Raw genomic sequence first — 19,978 nt, forward strand, 5'->3', positions numbered from 1 at the left:
GAAGTTAATACTCTAAGTCTCTTGCAGTAAGACTGTAGTTCTGCATCCGTTTTCTTTTAAATCACAACAAATTTTAAAATTATGTTCAGAACACTGGGAAGCAACATCAACAGTGACATTTCAGTTACTTGAACAGCAGGAGATGAGACCCTGAACTGCACAATGTCCTGCTGCAAGTATACTCCTCAGAGACTCTATAAGACTAATACTGTTCAAAAGAAAAATAACACAACGTTTGTCTAGAATATACCTTTTATTATTTGCAGTCGGTGTAAATTTTAATACCTGATTGAATTTCTACATCATTTTCTCTGTTTAAGCACATCTTGGTCTTTTCCAACAACCTAGTCAATCGGATCTTTATTATGTACAGTCAGTATTTATGAAATATTGCATATGCATCTGCGACCTTAGAAAAATAACATGCAAGGGAAATTGTTACTGTGGAACTGATAAAAAAAAAAAGATAGGTGAAACAGTCAATCCCCTTTTAGTGTGTTATGGCTTTGCACCAAGTATCAGATGTCAAAACAAACAGTTAAGATGCTTCATGTCAAAGGCACTTACTGTTCTTCAAATACACTTGCAAAATTTAGTTCCATTGCATTAAGAAGTGTATCTCTGGGATTATACTTTCATAACACAGCAGAACAGTCCAAAAAGGCAGCATTAATAAAAGGGAAAAAAGGGGTTTTATGTTAAAATATGAAAATACCAAGAATTAACACAAACTTTCAGGATTTGGTCCTTATAAAACAGGCAACAGCATTCAGGCAATGGCGATTTCTTTTCTTAGACACTAACAAAATATCCCCAAAAATGAACTCTTCCAGTTCCAGCGTATAGATATGTCTAAGTTGAGTAGCGTACCCTCTAACACCACCCCAATAAAAATATAGCTTTTCAAGACTAACTGCTGCTCCCCTAGGGCTGTGAAGGAAGAAACCTCAGAAGAGCATTATACATATGCAAATACTAGCAAGCCTACAATTCCGTGTCTCTGTATCGGGATGGCTGTCCATAATACCCCTTCTTAGAGTGGTCTGATAGCTGCCGACGGTACTCCTCCTCCTCCTCTGCATCGCTGCCATAACTGCCACGGTTCTGAGAGAGAGAAAGAGAGATATAATGTTTACTTCCATTCTGAAAAGCTGAAAAGTGTACTCAGTATTGGCTTTATGGCCATGTACAACCTAGAAAGGCACATGGAGCAAATGAAACCCCTTCTAGCCCATAAACAATGGCATGGCCTTGGTAAGCCTATTTTACTTCCATGAAGCTGGAGCCTGATGTTCAGATTTGATCTGCTCAGCCCACTTGGAAGAATGCCAAATTTAAAATTATTGAACACGCCCCCACACCCCAAGACCTTTCCAGCAGAAGTTTTCAGCCATTGCTGCTACCCCAGCCCCTTTCTCAATTATTTTTGCACCAGATTCTTTCTATGCCTGCTTCTTTTGCATCCCTAGTTTCCTGTCTCAATGTCTGAAGACTTCTTATGTGACGTTTCTTGAACTGATAGCCTTCTCACTGAAGGCTCTTACTAGGGCTCTTATCCTTAAAAGTGGGCAGAAACAACCCACACCTCTGTTTTTTGTACACTGTGGTTCTACCCATTCAATGGGACACTAATCAGATAATACAGAAATAAAATATGCCAAGGGTAGGCATTTCCTCAGCTTCAAAGCTACGATTTTTGCAATCCCACATTGTACAAACCCAAGATGTTATCCTCCTTCCATACTGCCCCAGTGGTTGAACCCTCCCTCTAGGTCAATCATTAACATTCGTGTCAAAAGGCAACAGCACTGATTTCTGTATGTAAGCAAACACTCTGCATATGTGGTTAAAGATTACTTTTCACTACTGCTAAAAAGCTTTTCTGAACCCACCAAGAAAACCTGAAAATAATCACTTCATGTTTTCAATTTTTGCATTTTAGATTATATGCTATGACATCAACGGATTTGATTCACTAGAAAAGAAAGTCCCATTTCTATTGGAAATTACTAAGAGGCAAAAAAAAAAAAAAAAAAAAAGTCCTGCAGAGCAGAAAATAAAATCCATCATAGACTGTGTTAGCTCTTGCATAGGTGACTACTCATGTCATAGAAAAACGCAGTGTGTAGGGTAAGATGACACAATGGTCAAAAGTGCAGAACTCATTGAATTTTAATGAAAGACTACTACTTTCTTAAGACTTGATGGTTGACCTCTGGCAATTTTCATCCTCAGTTTCCCTACCCACACTATACATGTGTAACTGAATAAGCATTTAATTAAATATTATTAAGTAATTAAAACAGCAATTATTTGTTATGATAGTCTAACAGTCATCAAGTACTCGCATAGGAAGAACGGACATCGGAGGACATGAATGCAGAAAAGCTTCTAAGTAAATACTGATTGGGGCAAAAAAACCTGGCTCTGCAAGTATTTCAGCAGAAGAATATAGTGTTTCTTCCTAGCAATTCAAATACTAAAAGAAAACTAAAAGAAAAAAGTGTCCTGAAAACCAAGAAGAGTTCACTGAAATTTTGCCCCACCTTTACAGTAATCTTTGAGGCACAACAACAAAGCGATATACCCAGGCAGGATTATTTCCATGAATAAAAACTGGCAAGATCAGTTTTCTCCTGCTGGTGAAGTAAAGGATCAAGACAGAATGCTTTAAACTGGATACACCTTACCTCACAGGCTGGGGCCAGTTCTGTTCTGACTTCTGTGTTTTGACAGGGACAGCATAAATATCTGGGTGCTTCTGGGCTATTTCAAGCTTTAAAAGAAAGGAGGAGAAAATAACTGTTCTTTTTAAGTCTATCCATTAGGGAACCTAGACTGTAGATCTAGCAGGTCACAGCTACAGCTGAAACAATTAAAGCACAAATTGATAACTGATCTTACTCATATTCCTACAATTTCATAATCTTTTGCTACAGTAGTAATTCAAAGTGTACGTGAAAACAATGGATTGCCAAAAGCAACAGGACTATTAGTCAGCTTTCTATTGTTACAATAGGAAGCCTTAAAATAAGTCCTCTTTTTACATCGAAATCCACACAACGGTATGTCTGTATGTGTGGTTTCCCAAACTTTTCCCTCCAGAAGCAGCACAATGCAAGGGCATGATTTTCATTTTCAGGATGCAGGCTGTTCTATATGCTGGAAAGCACAGCAGGGGGACAATGCATCTCTTCATACCCTGGCATTCTGGGCCTCTTGTAGCTCTTGCATTCTTTGTATCCTCGCCTTATGATCCATCTCCTCAAATATTTTTACTTTCCTCAATACAGATTTTGGAGTATTTTCTTGTTCGCTTCCTTCCTCTTCCAACTTTGCCTCCTCTTCCTCCTCTGCTGGCTGAGTGTTCCTCAGGATAGGACGCCCAAAGGCAGGTTTCACAGAAACAGGTGGTGGTGCTGCTTTGGCTGGTACAGTTGAAGTCTCACTGCTGACAGCAGTATTACTTGATTTGGAGTCATAGTTCTTGGGGAAGTCGTATAGATCCTCTTTGTTTTGTAACTTCCCCTGTAGTATAAAACATGCAAACAAAGTTTACATCAGCAATTACATAATTTTCATTTCAAATGAAGGCTTTAATCTGAAATGCATCATTTTGCCTAAGTATTTAACATTGTCAATCTTCGTCCGAAGTAACACTTGAAAGGTATTTGAACTGCTGCAACATTTTGGCCATGTGCTCATACAGTACACATCAACCTATAGAAGACTAGCACATTTAGACTTGTTTGTCCCATTTGTTGAGGATTACCAGAACTACAATGTCTATTAGGGGACAGCACAGAGAAAACGGATGTCCCAAATGATCTGTCAGTACTACCTAATACAGTACTTACTACCAGGAGTTTAGAAGTGCACAGGACCCAAGTCTGTTTTCCATTCCATCTGTGTTTTCTGTACGCATGTCCTACTCTGCCCAAGCTCCCTTGTCAAGGCATACCTGAATGTATTTTGAATACATGCAGTATGTGAGGGCATCCATCATAAAGGACGGACTTTGGTGTCAGGTGAAATCAGGAATTGCTAAAATAGAATTTGGTGTCCAAACATCATACTTTTTTTTTCCCCCTGCATCATTCCTGAGCAAAGTTTGACTAAACAGTTAACATCAATTTCTAGTGGTTTTCTAGAGACTGATTTCAGTGGTGGTAGATTCTGGTTTTGTGCTCCACAACAACAGCCATCAGGTACGCTTTTCCTGATGATTAGCCTACCTTTATTCTCGCTGAGCTAAAAAAGTGCCTTTCTACTTGTTAGCAGAAAGAAAACAGTTATGCTTCAAGTTTTCTCTCTGCTTGATCCTGCAACACCTTCAGTCATTCCTTTCTCCACACTGACAATGTTTTCTAGCCTCTGATCATTCCCATTACTCCTCCTAATGTGTCACCCTGGAGAATTGCCCAGAAAGAGGAACTTGGTATTCAGATTTGTTTCTACAAGTTTACCTTAGGTGGTTCAGGCTTGAAAGCTGGAGGTGGACTCGGTTCTCTAAGGATCTCCCTGCTGCCAGCCTTTCTCAACTGGGCCTTTGGTTCTGTACTAAATTTTTTTAAACTCTATGAAAGAAAATAAGAGATTAAATCACTGCAGTATCTAGTAATTCAATCATTTTCTCTCTCAAGTTTACTATTTTGGGACAGTCAGCAACTGTTCACAAATCACTGCAGATCTAATTGCAAAGTTCAAAGTTTCTTGATGATGTCTCATCACCTATAAAGTTAGGCAGAAAAGCAGAGCTATTTCTATTTTTGCTCTACACAATGTAGCTCTAAAACACTATCAAAGGGAAGATAAAGCTGCAGCTTAAAAACCTCTCATTTTTAAGCCATACATACAGGGCTTTCAGAAAGTCCAAAGTACAGTCTTGTTGAAAATCTAATGAACTCACCTCCTCATGATGCACAGGTTCAGAGGACCGGCTAACAGATGAAATCCTTGGTTCATCCAAGGGCTCATCAAGTTCATTGTCAGTGTATGCACCTCCTTCTCCATCTGTATCCTCTAGGTCACTGATCAGCCGACTGTCACAACTCAAATAGTCAGCACCCATTGCAGTAAGGTAAGACATACGATCATCTGCATCATCTTCCATGCCGTCCATCTAAAGAGAAGTCAGTAAGATTTAGGAACAAAGATTAGATATTTAAGAATTTGTCTAGTTAGGTCTCAACATCACACCAAATATCTCCTTAAGAATGACTTTGCAGAACTGAAAAAAACTGTAATGCAGAATCAGAAAGGAAAAGTCCTGTAAAAGTTTATCCCTCCTCACCATTCTCCCCTAGCCACTGCATTAGTGATGAAAGCTCTAAGTGTAACAGAAAGAACAATAGTAAGTTTTTGTTCTCAAGACAGACATCAGCTGACTACTTGTCTAAGTTATACAGCACTGGCAAACAAAATTTTGAACAATTTTTAATGGCAAGAGGTATCTTGAGACATCTGTATAGCTTAGTACAGTATGGACTGACTGCTTACCTTTCCTTCTGATACCCACACTGCTTCTCCTTGCTGTTGCTGAATTGTATCTTTCAGACTACCATACCAGCTATCGTTGGCTGAATTCAAATTGATGGTGGCTGTAAAAATGGAATGAAAAAGCATATATACACAGCATACGCAGTGTGAGCCTTTATCCAGTCTTTGCTGTTTAACACTTTTAGGTTTAGTTATATGTGAATGTTAAACAGCCATTTCATTTAGATCACTGACAGAAACATGGTGTTTTTACTTTATTGCTTGTCCACTCCCCAAGCTTATCTCTTAATGACAGTATGCTGGTACAAGGAACACGGAACTTTGAAAAAAGGCAAGGAAGGGATTGCTCATGACCATACCTTCGCACCCTTTTAGTTCCAGCCTGCCTGAGTTAATATCCAGAGTAGTAAGTGGATGTCTCAAGACTCACAGTGTCACATCCACTACTCTCTTGGTAAGCAAGTTAGATACACATTCTTCCTTACCTGTAAAGAGGTGGGAACAAGTTTTCTTCAGTTTGTTTGCTTGCTCATAAAGTTTTCTCGAGCTCTTGTTAGATGTGGAACATAGCCTTTGTCTCATGGTTTTCACACCCTGCTTACTGTCTGGGTTAAAGAAGACCACAATTGGAAACCACTGGGTATAATTTAGCAGGTCCACTGCTTTAGGAGTCACATCCAACAGAGCATGTTTATCCTGTTAACAAGAAAGCCCAGTCAAGTGTGCTGCTTGTGGAGATCAGGAGGAATTGGTCTCAACACGGTATCCTAGGAAAGCCAGGATACTTTTGTACAGGTAAGACCACAACTTGTTGGGTTTTTTTCCCACAATTATATCACATTCAGAAGCCGCAGCAGGCTTTCAGCTTCGTTTTTCTGAACATTTGCCTAAATGTACATTCTTATGTTAGCTAACTCTCATGTTAAGTAAGACACATGCACTTATTCCACTTTTTTGTTTTTTTTTTTAATAGGTAGTGAAAGTTAATTAGCTTTTCTCTCTACCCACCCCTACCACAGCTTCTACTACCACAACTGTTCTGGGTGCTATATGTGAGCTTTTATCTACACTTACTAGCTGAGGCAAATCTCACTGTTTTCATTTAATATAGTCCTTCTTAGCTACTTCTAGTGCAAAGATGAATGGGATTTTCAAATGCATGCTTCAGTGGAGCCTGAGCTCTGAACAGACTTCTGGGTGACGTTCTAACCCCTCCAGCATCATTTTTATTCAGCTCAGGGCAATAAGCCGTGGATTACCTTCTTTTTGCCTAAATTTTTTAGGCTTCTTGATTACCACCTATTTACTTGATCTCTAAACAGTCTTATAAAGAGAGTCAATCCATAGATGCCACTTAGCTATCACTGTCACTTCCTGTTCAGTTCAATAGCAGTAACTGTGAAGCAATCAAAAATGTTAAGTTTCTGATGACAGTAAGAGCAAGAGGAGCACTGTATGACAGTAAAGCCTTCACGGCAAATTCAGAAAGCACATGGTAAAGCACAGATGCCCCTCTGTTCAAATTTAGAATGGAATAAGGAAGGAGAATGTAATTTCTAATATCATGTTCACCCTCCAACTTGGAGGAAAGCATCAAAATTATAAAAATGGTTGTTGAACAATTTGAAAACAGCCCTATCATTAAGCCAAGTCTACTTATTGCAGAAATAGAGGCAGTGAAGATTTGAGGACTTTGCAAGTTTTAGGAGCAAACAAATCAAACAACGTGCCTTGGAGTGTAAGCAATTTTCACAGAGAAATACGCTACCTGCTCAATGATTTGCCTCACAGTGTTCAAGCGCACTACCCCAGTTGACTTCTCCGAACCTGCATCTCTGGGTTCTGTCTCTGCAAAGAAAACATTTTAGCTTATCTAGAGCAGCCAGGCAGCTGTGATTATTAAGTTACCCATTCTCTCAGTTAAGATTGATAAGGAAGCTAAGAGGACAACTTACTTGCTGTCTGGTACAGGTGAGGCAAATCATTTGATAACTTTTCCATAGCAATATCTGCAATAGGGCCAAATATCACCACAGGTCTCTTAAAACCAGCTGAAAGAAAAGTATTTTGAGAAAATGTAAGTCTGGTAATACTGGTTTTATACCTAAGTGAAGTGGCACAGACAAGATCCTCAATTACAATGCAAGGTTATGAATAAGTCGAATATATTAAAAAATATATTTTAAAAATAGTATTTCTCAGAAGTTTGCACAACAACATAACTCATACAGAAAGCTATTTTTATCAGCTGAGAAAGCAAAAGAGATTGTTTTAATTTAACAGCTTCCTTATTCCTTCTAATGAAGATGCATTGAGAGGATTTTACATTCTGAAAACATGCAGCAGATCGTCAGTAATCTTTCCATCCAGCAAAACAGCATGAACCTTGATCCCACAGGTTTTGTGTGAATAAAGATACAAATGCTAAACCAGCTGCAGGGCAGCTTGAAGAAACAAAGAAATGCAAAATTCTGTTATGCTTTTATCAAAACAAGTGCAAACACAGTCCTTGTAAGTTAATGGAGGAATACCATTCTATTGCTCAGTCTTCATCTTGGTATCTGGGAGCTCTTTTAAAATACTTTTTAGTATTTGTTTTGTTCCACACTACTGTCGTGTGTGAATATCCATAAATTATCTTGACTTGTTCAACAACACTAGTAATATAGTTAGTTTAGAGTCACGGAGATGGATCACATCAACCTTGATTACATTTGGACAATCTGTTGAAAACACTTGTGTTTTATTTGCTCTCAAGGTAATGTTAAAGTGGTGCTTATGAGCAAGCTAAGGGTTGTGATTGTGATCTCAGGTATATGGACTGTACTTTCAGAGCTAGCCAAGGGGAAGCTGAAGAAAAAAGAAAAACCTGCTTGTTTCTTCTTTTCTTCATTTTAAACCTTTAAATTGGCACATATAATTTGGAGGCAAAGGAGAACAGTGGCAGTTTAAAAGCATAAAAGGCTTTTCTCTTAAGAGTAGTTAATAGCATCCAGAAATTTGCATTCTGAGAAAAATGTCATCCCTTCCTCTTGCTCAAATTTAACATTGAATCCAAGCTGTTCAAAATCACTTACTTAGCTGACCAAACATTTGGACGCCATACCAGCCAACAATAAATGGGCAGCTGGCTCACAGCAGTCTCACTTACCCTCACGCAACTGAACTCGCTCATAAGCTGGGAATTTTGTGCTCACAGATACAATAGCTGTCAGATCTTCACGACTCTTCCTCAGATTCTTCTTCACTCCAGATCGCTGGCCACGTGTTCTCCAGAAGTCTGCCCTATCACTTGAGCCATCTTTTTGGGCATTTTGAACACTGGCCATCTGCTCAGCTCTGACAGAGAAAGCACAGAGTTCATTTGTACAGAACTAGTCAAAGAGGGCAAAGGCGCTTTCACTGAAGAGCAATGTATTTTGAATTTGCAATGGGTAATTTGCCAGATAGACAGCCATGAGTGGAGGAACAAATAGAGAAGTCCAGGTTCTTTTGCCCTGGAGCAAACGCAGTGTCAGAATGATGCTCCAGCTCACCACAAGCAATAAGATTGCTGGGCAGGAATGAGTCCTCAGGTCTTAAACTGATAACTCGCATAAGCATAAATAAAAGAATGCAACTGCAAAGAGGTGGTGAGGGAGTGCAACTCAGAACCAAAGGCCTAAGAAAGTACTGTCACTGTTCTCCATTAGGCCTTATAAATTAAGTCACCACACCACAGAAACAAAGGCTGGTTTGGTCAGACCAATTAACAGAGAGGACATAATGTACTAACCAGGAAGGAGGCAGGGGAGTCACATAAGAAGCATATTTCAGGAACTTCTGTACAACTCAACTGTGGGTTTTTTTCCTCCACTTTAAAATCAGAACCATGCTAAAGGACTTAAAAGCTGAAGTCTAAAAATACCCTGAATTTTTTGCTGATAAATTTTAATACTTTTACTCATTGTGCTCATTTGAACACTTATTACCTCACATGAATTTTGACTAGAAAATCATATTTAAGCAAAAAACATGGCTGTGGTTCACTTGGTGTTTCACACAAAAATAAGGACTACAGCTACTAAGAAATATTAGCCTTGGAGTAAGTTCTTGAAACATTATCCGTAAGGACATACAAAAGAAATTCAAGCACTGAAGTTCTTTTAAAAGATTAATCATCGAAGTATTCTTACGCACAGTCACGAGCTTCCTAAGTTGTCGGGTTTTTTTGTTGGGTATTTTTGGTTTGGTTTGATTTGATTTGATTTCACTGGGGATGGGTGTTAGGCAGTGAGAAGGGGGGGGGAAAAAAGCAAAACCCCCCAAAATAGGACCCTCTACCATTTTCCAGAAGAGGAACTGAAACAGCTAGTGGTCAAAGGCTGGTTGATTGCTGAGACAGGAGCTCTAGGTCTGTGTTGCAAACATCTGATCTAGTATGTAGGTAACACCATCCTCTCATCACAAAATGCTGCGGTTCTAAAATCTACAGTTTTACAGGGACAATTGTAGTGAAAGTAAAGACAAAACAATTTATTCATTCATGTAAGAGGGTAAAAAAAAAAAGGAAGGTATGACATAGGAAGTAAAAATAATTTGGGGAAGAAAAAAAAAAATCTTATTTCTAACACTGGGTAGGAAGACAGGATGCCACCTTACCTGCTCTTATTTGGAATGAGGCCCTTTTCCAGTTCATTTCCAATTCTCACAGCCAGCCAGTTTCCCAGTTTGCCATCATACAGTGTATCAACTACTCTAAAGATCTCCCCTCTGGTGAAAGCTAAGCTCTGTGGTGACTCTTTTTCACACTCAAAGTGGCTCCTGATGAAGAATGAATCTCCTCTGCCACAGGCCATGATGTCTCTGTAGACTAAAACAGGAACACCCTTTTAGTTTATGTTTTTTTAAACTTGAAAGAAAGATTAAGCTGCTATCCTGGAGAACAGTTTTGAAGTTATTCTCCTCTACTCAAAAAGATGCAAAAAATCAGCCTTGACATCCATTGCCCTACACACACACTATCAAGAGTGTTCCATACTTATACATGTAGAGCCCTTACAGCTCTGAGGGAAGGTGGTACTTGTACCTTCCCAAAGCAAAAGGCAGCTATGGTACCTCAATATTATAGGAGGCTGTGTCTCCAACAGGAGAGCAAGAAGCTTTGCTTGCTCCTTAACTGTTCATCAACAAAACCGACCATTTGCTGCTATCTGACTGGAATCCCTTACGACTGCCAAGGCACAGCAGAAAAGGAATGCTAACAGCAGAACCTTGGGCCAGCTGCTACAGACAGAAAAGCAGAAGGAACAAGCAGCGCGTTGCCACTCTTCAGGATTAAAAAGAGATGCTATTTGCTAACAATGAAAGAGATGGAAAAGTGCTCTCAAAAACACATCACACATGCACAGCTGTATGACCCTCATGGTATGGAATACAACAATCTTCTAAGTACTGAAAAGGAGGGTAACTAAAATGCTGTCAAGAGTAAGCATAGGAGAGATTATTTGGTGTTTCACTGACAAAACAGAGCTTAAAAGCTTTATGGATATACACAGATTTTGTTCAGAGCACCTACCTTCATATTTGCTTTGAGCCAAAATTGTCACAGTTTCACCTTTGGGAATTTCTAACAGATACAAAACAGCATCTTCCCGTACAATGCCTCTGAAGTCTTGAGTGTTTACCTATGTATCAAAAAAAAAAAAAAAAAAAAAAAAAAAAATTAACCCCCAAAAAATCCACAATAAAAGGAATAACCAAAGATTTTTGTTTCATCTAAAAAATCTTAAATATCCTCTTCCCTTACTATGCTTTTTTTTTTTCCTTAAAGTCAGTATGGATGTCTGTTGCCATAAGGAGTATTTTAATCCAGCCATTAACAGTAATAGCAACATCCTGGATGCGTACTGCTAGATTGTTTCTTGTACTTTAACAGGCTCCAAAAGGCCTTGAAAATCAAGGCTACCACAAGAGAAGAGAGGCAGAAAATTACATTAGACTCCTCTTCGAATTTTCAGAAAAAAGGAAGAGTGTAAGAGGACAAAATGGCATAGATGATATAATTTAGAAACTGGACAAATAAATCACTGTTACCCAAGGAAACTGGAGAAAGATGAAACAAGAAAAATATGCTGGCCTCAATTTTTCCCCCCCTCCAAAACCACAAAGAACCGTTGTACGGAAAATTTATCTTGGGGCATTTTTCTTGATTAATATTTCTCCTACCTACCCCTTCCACAGAATCTTAAACAAACTAAAGCTTGATATACAATTCTCCTTCAAAAACTAATTTCAGTAAGAAATGCACACTTTCAAAGCTTCCCAAGACCATAATTTCTTTCATATTTCCACTAAGAAGCAAACGAAAATATAGAAAAGTCATTTGCATTACTGGGACACAAACTTATACCTTAAGAATCTGATCTCCTTCCTGCAGTCCCTCCTGATCAGCTGAGGTGCCTTCTTGAATTCCAGCAATAAATATCCCTACATCATTTCCACCAGCCAGTCGCAGACCGACGCTGTCCCCTTTCTTGAATCTCACCATTTTTGTATTAGGACTACAGGCAGAAAAAGGATGTAAAGCCACATGTTAGGCATATGACAATAATAGGTTGTCAAGAGAAAAAAACCGCAACCCTTTCAACAAGGTCATATTAATAACATTCTTAGCCCCTTTCTTTCACTATATAGGCTATATTTACACAGGGGACTCTTCTGTGATGGAAAGAAGCAGCGAATTTGCATTTTTCAGAGTGGAAACTGAACTAGGAAGAGTCACTGTGTGGCTCAACACAGACTTGACAGAGCAGGGAAACAACTTGCCGTTCTTGAAAGTCCCCAAATAGTTCCCAGCCTATTTGATCCTCTCTCAGGTAAGCAGCTGGGGTTTTTTTGTGAAAACAGCCTGAATTGTAAGTAATGATACTCATTGTTTTTTCCTCTATACTCTTGAGAACTGCCATATGAATTAAATTTATACCTATTTTCTTTGCCATTTAACATGTTTGTTAAACAGAAGTCTTCCAAGTTTTCTTGTAATGAGAAATATTTCCAAGTATACTCTACTGGTATGTTAACAATCAGTCCTTTCATATTGCAGTGGGAGACGCTACTGGACTAGGTTCAGCTTTTTTTGCTGTCTGAAAAGCTGTATGCCTGAGTGACCTTCCAACACAGAGGACAGTATTTATCTGTCAGCCTTTCTCAGTAATACTCTAAGCCTGTATTATAAATTCCCCTTCACCAAAATAATCACTTGATTAATTTGCACATCAATGACAACATGTGCAGGGTCCAAACCAGAAAAGATCTGAGAGGAGAATCTATTTGAGAAAGTACTCCAAGCTACAGAGTATCTTCAAAACCTTGTCCTTAGGCTTCTCCTTACAATCTCAGTGCTCCTCTCCCTTCAATTATCTATCTGGAAACTCTCAAAAGAAAACATGTAAGTTGATTTCCTGCTAATACTGTTTACAACTTTTAGTATCTTAATTGTTAAAGAGTCAACATTCTATTTCACCACTTATAAAAATCATCAACCACCCCCCCAAAAAATAAACTTTGGGAGCAGTATTTTGTTCATTTCTAAGCTGAGGTGAGAACCGCAATATGGGCTCCACAGGACTGGATTTGAAGACAAGACACAAATTTCTGTACAGAAGTTTCTGGCTTGTACAGAAAAAAACATGTTTGGTCTTGTCTTGCAACGAGCTTGTTTACAAATTAAATAGAGGACATTCTCTTTGTATCTTAATACTGTGGGGAAGGGGAGGGTTGTCTTTTGTGTACATATAACAAAGGAGGTGTTAAAATACATTTCCATAGAATTGCATAGGTTTGAATGGCCCTCTGCTCAAAGAAGGTTGTTCAGGGTCATGGTCAGTTATGGTTTTGAGTATCTCTGGTGGTGAAGATACCACAACCTACAAGAGAAAGCTCTTCCAGTGGTTAATCACCCTCATAATAAAAAGTTTTCATCTTTATATCAAGTCAGAATTTCCTATGTTCCAGTTTGTGTCCCCTGCTCTTCGTCCTACTACTTTAACTCTCTCAGAAGAGTATGGCTCTGTTTTTTCCACACCCATTACCCATTAGGTCATTGCAGACAGCAATAAGATGTCCCTTCAGTCCTCTCTTCTCCAAGCTTAACAAACCTCAGTCTTTTCTCATACATTACATGCTGCAGACACCGACCCCATAGGCTTGCTCCAGTGTGTCAATATCTGTCTTACCCTGGGGAGCCCCAAAGTAGATATAGTACTCCAAATACTATCTCAAAGTGCCAAACTGCAGAATGTAAAAGTACACCGCTGTGCCAGGCATCGGTCAGCGGGTGGTGAACAACTGCACTGTGCATCACTTGTTTTGCATATTCTGTACATTCTATTACCATTATTATTATAGTTATTCTTTTCCCCTGCTGTTTTATTAAACTGTCTTTATATCAACCCATGGGTATCCCTTTTTTTTTTTTTCCCCCTGATTCTCTCCCCCGTCCCAGTGGTGAGGGGGAAGTGAGCAAGCTGCTGTACGGTGTTCAGCTGCCTGCTGGGTTAAACCACAACAACCTTCCAGGCAGATACTTCTAAAACAAAGTTTAACTCAAATAAGGTCAGTTAGAACCCAAGCTATAAAGGGAGCATCACTCCAAATGGGCAAAACCCCCCAAAACCCGTACAGCCAAGAACCTGATGCAGGTCACTGGAAGAACACTGAGTGCAAAAGAACACAGCAAGTGCTGCCTTACCCATAGATTGCTTCATCTTCTGGACTGGGTTTAAGAATTGTTCTTGTAGCTGCTTTTGGTTGAGACACTGTGTGTAAAAGCCAACAGAAGTTACTGAGCTATTAAGAAAGCTAAAAAATGCTGCCATTTATAACTATCAGATAGCAATCAAACCCCTCCATGCCAAAGACTAATACATATTTAAATGTCAAGCATATCTCTGACTAGAACGTATTTACTTCCCTTTTTAAAAAAAAAAAAAAAAATCTTGAAAAAGAACAAAAAGGTCAAGGGAGGGGATACACAACTCTATCAGGCAAGCTAGATCAGACTTCAGGGATAGCTTCATTTAGCTGCTTAGGGCAACAGCCTACAGTAGATACTCTAGGAGATCCTTGCTTTTTAAGGTGGTAATTCTAATAAGCAACTGCCTTCAAATCATCTCAGATGTTTCTTCTCCCTCTGCACCATAAAGCAAAGACAGACCTCTTCTCTGTGTGTCAGGATGGGGTTGACATGAAGAGTACACTAAATATGTCAACATCATTGGGGGAGTAGAGGTTCTGTGGCCGAAGAAAAAAAAGCAACCAAAAACTTCAACCTCTGACCTGCTGGGTCATCTTGGTACTTCGGTTCTTTGTTTGTGTCTACAACTGTAACAGCAGGAGTAGCAATGTCACCACTTGATTTGAATGGTGTAGGCATTGCTCCCATCCTGGATATCCTACTGGATGTATCATCTTTTGCACTAAAAGAAAGAAAAAGGTGTAGTCAAAACAGACAAGATGCCATGTATTTTAAGAATTTCTTTGACAAGGATTAGAAAAATGGACTAGAAAAAAAACCCATTTCTTACTTTGGTTTCTCTTTCAGCTTTTCATTGGATGAATGTGAATCTAGATCAGAATGATGCAGTCTGTCATCTTGAGGGGAGAATGATCTGTTTGACTCTATTTCAGAGATGTCTGCAAAGAGAACAGTAAATCAAGAAATGCAGGATTTAAGTTATCTGCACAGCTGATTACATTTATTTACAAAGCTTTTGTGTGTAAGATACGCTGAACCTTTATGCCTACTCCTGTTCCAGGTTGGATGTGACTAGGGTTCAAAAAGTGCTGTATGCCTTTTAGTGCACACAGCTTCCATGCTGCCATCCCCCTGAAAATACTTCAGGAAGGTTTCACACAACCTTTAGGAAACACACTCACATCACACAACTACTTTTAGCATTCCATAGACTCATTAACTAGTGTTAGCAGCCTTTTACCTGAGGTCTCCCAGAGGCTGTCAAACAGAAGACAGTGACATTAGCATTTCACACTAACAGTCCCCTCACATCATTGCTTTTCAGTGACAAAAGAAACAGTTGCCCTCAGACTTGAACTGTATCAGTCTTCTAAACATCCTGAACCATTCCCAAAGCAAGATTATGTTGGGAGATAAAGCTCATACACTGTAAGAGATCATATGTACAGAATAGGTACTGAAAATAGAATCCAGTTGTCCAGGGGGACTTAATTTCCTCTTGTCCTGACATTTTTACCCTCCTGTTGAATGCTGTCATGAATGTTAATGCCCTCAGAAGGGGACACCAGTCCAATCCACTTGTTTTTAAAACTGAAGTCTTTTATTAAAGTGACTTGCTTGTTCTGAGAAGATTGATTTTGCCAGACCAACATTGCTTCTTCTATCTCTGCCCCTGCCCAAAACATTACTATTTGATTACTACAAAGTTCTTTTCACCTAAAGGAAGTGGGCTTGATGCTTAATTGGCTATTACTTACATTTACTTGTGTTTGGTTATTTTTTAAAAAATTTTTTTTAAAATAACCCAGTAGCACTCTAACACAGCAAAACACTCTAAGCTCCATTCTGTCCCTGCACACAGTCCAGAACTTTTTATCCACATTAAACCTCACCATCCATTTCTGAGTCACTGTCGTTCAATGAAGGAATGTTGAGCAGTGTCTGCTTTCTGTCCCTGAGGACAACCAGCTGGAGCTTCCCCCGTGACTTCTCAATCAATTTTCGGGCATCAGCTAAAGACATGTTCTCTGTCACTGTACCATTGATCTGGACATAAAAAGGCAACAATAACACTACAAGTAAACAAACAAGTCCATATTGTGCTCAAGTTAAATTTGACAATAACATAACTTACTCCAGAGTAACCACTGTAACAAGTGCCTGCTAAACTGCTAGCAGTGTAACCAGAACAGACCTTAAGAATGATATCCCCTTCATGAAGGTTGCCATCTTTGGTTGCTAGGCCAGTACGGGTCATTTCTTTTATGAAGATCTGACTTCCAAGCCGGAGACCGTATTCTGGAATCAGGGAAATAATCCACTGTAGCTTATAAAATGAGCGAGGAGGCACTTTTTTAAAACTACAGAGTATACATGCACCACACCCCGTTACAAAAAGCACTAACAGAAGAGCTATTTTTTACCAGTTGCTGCATGCTGACCCTGTCCTGTCTGGGCTCTGAGCAACCTGATCTAGTTAGCAGTGTCCCTGCTCACTGCAGGGGGGTTGGACTAGATGACCTCTAGGGGTCCCTTCCAACCCAAAACATTCCATGATTCTATGATTCTATACCCCAGTAAGTGTCTCAGTTGTTTCAGGCAAAGGATTCCCACCTCCCCCCCTTTTTCCCTTTGATCCAAGTTGCTTGGATCAGAGTATTTGCTGCTTAAAAGAAAGGCAATGCTCTTAAAACACACACATCCTAGAACAAAGGAAAATGAAAGAAGCAGTTATTTGCTTTAAAAAAATCACCATGTTTGAGTGAGTCTGCAGAGTATCCATATGAATGGCAGAAACTGTTATGGAATTACTACCTACATATAAAACTTAACTAAGACACCTTAAATTTCTCCTTATTTGTATGCCTATCTGCATTATCTTTACAAGTGGAAACAGTTAAATGCAGGGGAAGAAAAAGGAAGGAGGGAAAGGGATCCTTGCCAGAGTCAATGAAAAAAGAAGTTAGCTCCTGCATACAAAGCTTACATGAGCAGAAAATTCTTACAAATCACGCCAGGGCAGGTTAGAAATAAACAACCACCCACAAAACGCCCACAAACAAATCACCCCCCCCCCCCCCAAAAAAAAAAAAACCAAACAGAAAAGAATGCACAACCTGTTCTCAGATATGCTTTACAGCACAAGAGTCTATTTCACATCACAAGAAAGATCCAGCTTTTGGCTTTCATTTACACACTCCAATACTCAGCTAGGAAAGGCTGCTTCAGCTGTTGCTATTTCAGTATTCTTTAACTACGTTCTGAAGTATTCAGAACCAAACAATCCTTGGAACCAATTTAATTATACTGAAGGGAAGAAGTGGACTATTAAAGGCAGTCTACTCTTTACCCTTTGTAGCTGACCCTTTTGTAGATGTGCCAAGTGTAATCTGAATCATGATCAGACCCACGTTTCCCACCAGAACCAGAAGAACAGGGCAGAGAAAATGGAAGACCAAAGGACACAGTGACTGGAAAAGACTGAAATAACATGGGTGAACAGTTCTTTGTTCAAAGGTAAAGTTCAAGGTGCTGGGGGGAAAAAAAAGCACCCCAAACCAGCCACGAGGAATGAAAGATTAAAGAATAGCTCAAGCGATCAGTTAGAAAACTCAACATTTAACCTGTAAAAGCAGAGAATATTCAGCTCCCCTTCCTCCCCCACCAAAATAACATACTGTATTAAAAGCCAGTTCCTTTCCTCCCCTAGTATACCTACCTTCATTATGTCTGCCTTTTGTTAAAAGAACACTGATTGGTCCATCCTGATCCTGCGGTCCTAGGTACTCGTGTTGATGGTGCATTTCAGGCGAAGGACTTCGGGAACGAAGCCTGTCCCGACTTCGACTCCTCGCTTCCCTCCCATATCTAGGATCAGGTTGAGATCCATGACTATAACTGGGTGGGCTGTAGTCTCCTCTGTAGTCCCGTTCATACCCACCATCCCTGTCGATGCTCCTTCCCCTGCTTTGATCTCTTCTATAGTCTCGATCCAAGCTCCTGTCAATGCTCCTACCACGACTTCGATCACGGCTGTAGCTGCGTTCCCTATCACGGTCTCTGCTTCGGTTACGCCCTCTATCTTGTCCATCTCTGTAGCTCTGATCCAGGCTGTTTCCCCAGCTTTGGCTGCGCCCTCCATTACCACTATGCCAGCTTCTGTCACTATAGCCGCTTCGAGCACTTTTGCCATCAAATTCTGCGTGGTCATCCATTACATCTAAAGCTCTGTCCTCATAGTCAAGGGAGGGGCTTCTCTTCAACACAGCAGCCTGCACTTTCCTTGGTCTTTTCACTACCTGTTCAATGCAATACGAAACAAAAAAGACCCTCCGATGGTCAGAATATGAAATTCAACAGATGAATATTCTTTGTACTTCACATAGGGGTTGGGGGGTGGAGAAGGGGGGTGTGGGAAGAAGAACAATATTCCGTTTATAGAACAACCAGTAAATTAGATTATCTAGATGTGCAGAAGAAATACTTGCTAACTGGAAGGATAAAGAACAGTAGAATTAAAAAAAAAAACCAACAGATCAGCAACCACATTCTTTTAGCTCTGCAAGAGTGCGAGTAATGAATACTTTTCTTTTTGTAGATGACTCTAAAAAATGGACAAGCCCCCAAAAGACAGAGTTGTAGATGCCTCTGTCAACTAATGAAAGCCAGCCTGGACAGCAATTCTTGGACAAGATCTGTGTAAGCAGGACATCATCACGTAACTTTCATTTTTTCCAACTACCACTCGTTATTCAGCAAAATTAAAGATTAAGGACATACATTGTATTCCCAATTTTTCAACAGGATAACTTTGTGACACTGTTGTTTAATTTCCATTTGCTTCATGTTTGGAAACTAAGTCTTTGATTTGTTTGATTTATTTTGTACATTCTATTGGGCAAAGGCTTGCTTTGCCTCATGCATTTATAGTACACCTCATAGAAGAAACCCAAAATCTTGACTGGTTACACAGATACATACCACTGTAGAGTGAATACATTTGTAATTTACTTACAATGGTGGCCACTTTTCCACTTTTCCTAAGCTGTTGGACTGCAAAAGAATGTGGAACATTTTCCATTGGGGTCCCGTTAACCATGACCACACGGTCATTTTCTCTGGAAGAGGCAGAAGGGGGAGGGGGGGAAATATTTAAGAGGAGTCTTCATGAAAATACCAGAACAGGTTTGTTTGTTTGTTTGTTCAGGGGGAACCTATAGATTTAATTTACTTGAACAGGGAGTTTTGCTTAAAAACTGTGTTTGTTATATAAATGCTACTATACCTCAATACTAGATGAAGCTTTTGGTATGTTTAAAAATTAGACTTTTGGTAGTGGTGTGTATCTTGTACATATATTATGCCCAGCTTAAGTACCTTGCCATAATGTCAAAGAAGATTTTGTTTTTTAAAGAATATTTGTGATGACCATTAAAACTTTTATTCTTTTAGTTCTTTCAGAACTCCTGTTCTTTCATACCTAGTGCTAGATTTTTTTCCACACCGACATAAGAATTTCAAGAGAGCTTCAAATTGCTGCAGCCATAGCATTATTCAGACAAATCTTGACAAGTACCACTCCAGTACACTTTTCTGTGAGACTGGTATTCAGGTCCCATCTACTCTGAAGAAAGATGGGGAAAAAAACCAACCAAACTATAATACACAGAAAGTCCTCCCTGCCCTAAAACACAGGCCAAAAGAGATTAACTTGTCTATTCAGACCTCCTGGATGTCAAATAG

General features: G+C 39.5%; 1 protein-coding gene across 1 annotated transcript in view; it reads right to left on the reverse strand.

The window, feature by feature from the left end:
- Positions 1-283: 283 nt before the first annotated feature.
- Positions 284-19,978, reverse strand: part of TJP2 (tight junction protein 2) — a 53,037-nt gene continuing 33,342 nt past the window's right edge. Inside the window, exons 4-23 of the mRNA XM_035891729.1 lie at positions 19,251-19,353; positions 17,955-18,534; positions 16,431-16,534; positions 16,129-16,282; positions 15,066-15,174; positions 14,818-14,957; positions 14,231-14,297; positions 11,891-12,041; positions 11,057-11,165; positions 10,141-10,351; positions 8,651-8,838; positions 7,455-7,550; positions 7,268-7,347; positions 5,985-6,195; positions 5,500-5,600; positions 4,910-5,122; positions 4,467-4,577; positions 3,202-3,528; positions 2,696-2,776; positions 284-1,104 (exon numbers count right to left, since the gene is read on the reverse strand). Coding sequence (XP_035747622.1) covers positions 985-1,104; positions 2,696-2,776; positions 3,202-3,528; positions 4,467-4,577; positions 4,910-5,122; positions 5,500-5,600; positions 5,985-6,195; positions 7,268-7,347; positions 7,455-7,550; positions 8,651-8,838; positions 10,141-10,351; positions 11,057-11,165; positions 11,891-12,041; positions 14,231-14,297; positions 14,818-14,957; positions 15,066-15,174; positions 16,129-16,282; positions 16,431-16,534; positions 17,955-18,534; positions 19,251-19,353 — 3,256 coding nt within the window. The 3' untranslated portion in view covers positions 284-984. The remainder of the gene's footprint in view (positions 1,105-2,695; positions 2,777-3,201; positions 3,529-4,466; positions 4,578-4,909; positions 5,123-5,499; positions 5,601-5,984; positions 6,196-7,267; positions 7,348-7,454; positions 7,551-8,650; positions 8,839-10,140; positions 10,352-11,056; positions 11,166-11,890; positions 12,042-14,230; positions 14,298-14,817; positions 14,958-15,065; positions 15,175-16,128; positions 16,283-16,430; positions 16,535-17,954; positions 18,535-19,250; positions 19,354-19,978) is intronic.

Source organism: Egretta garzetta, unplaced genomic scaffold (genome assembly GCF_000687185.1).
Source record: "Egretta garzetta isolate BGI_Z169 unplaced genomic scaffold, ASM68718v1 scaffold353, whole genome shotgun sequence".
Lineage (NCBI taxonomy): Eukaryota > Metazoa > Chordata > Aves > Pelecaniformes > Ardeidae > Egretta > Egretta garzetta.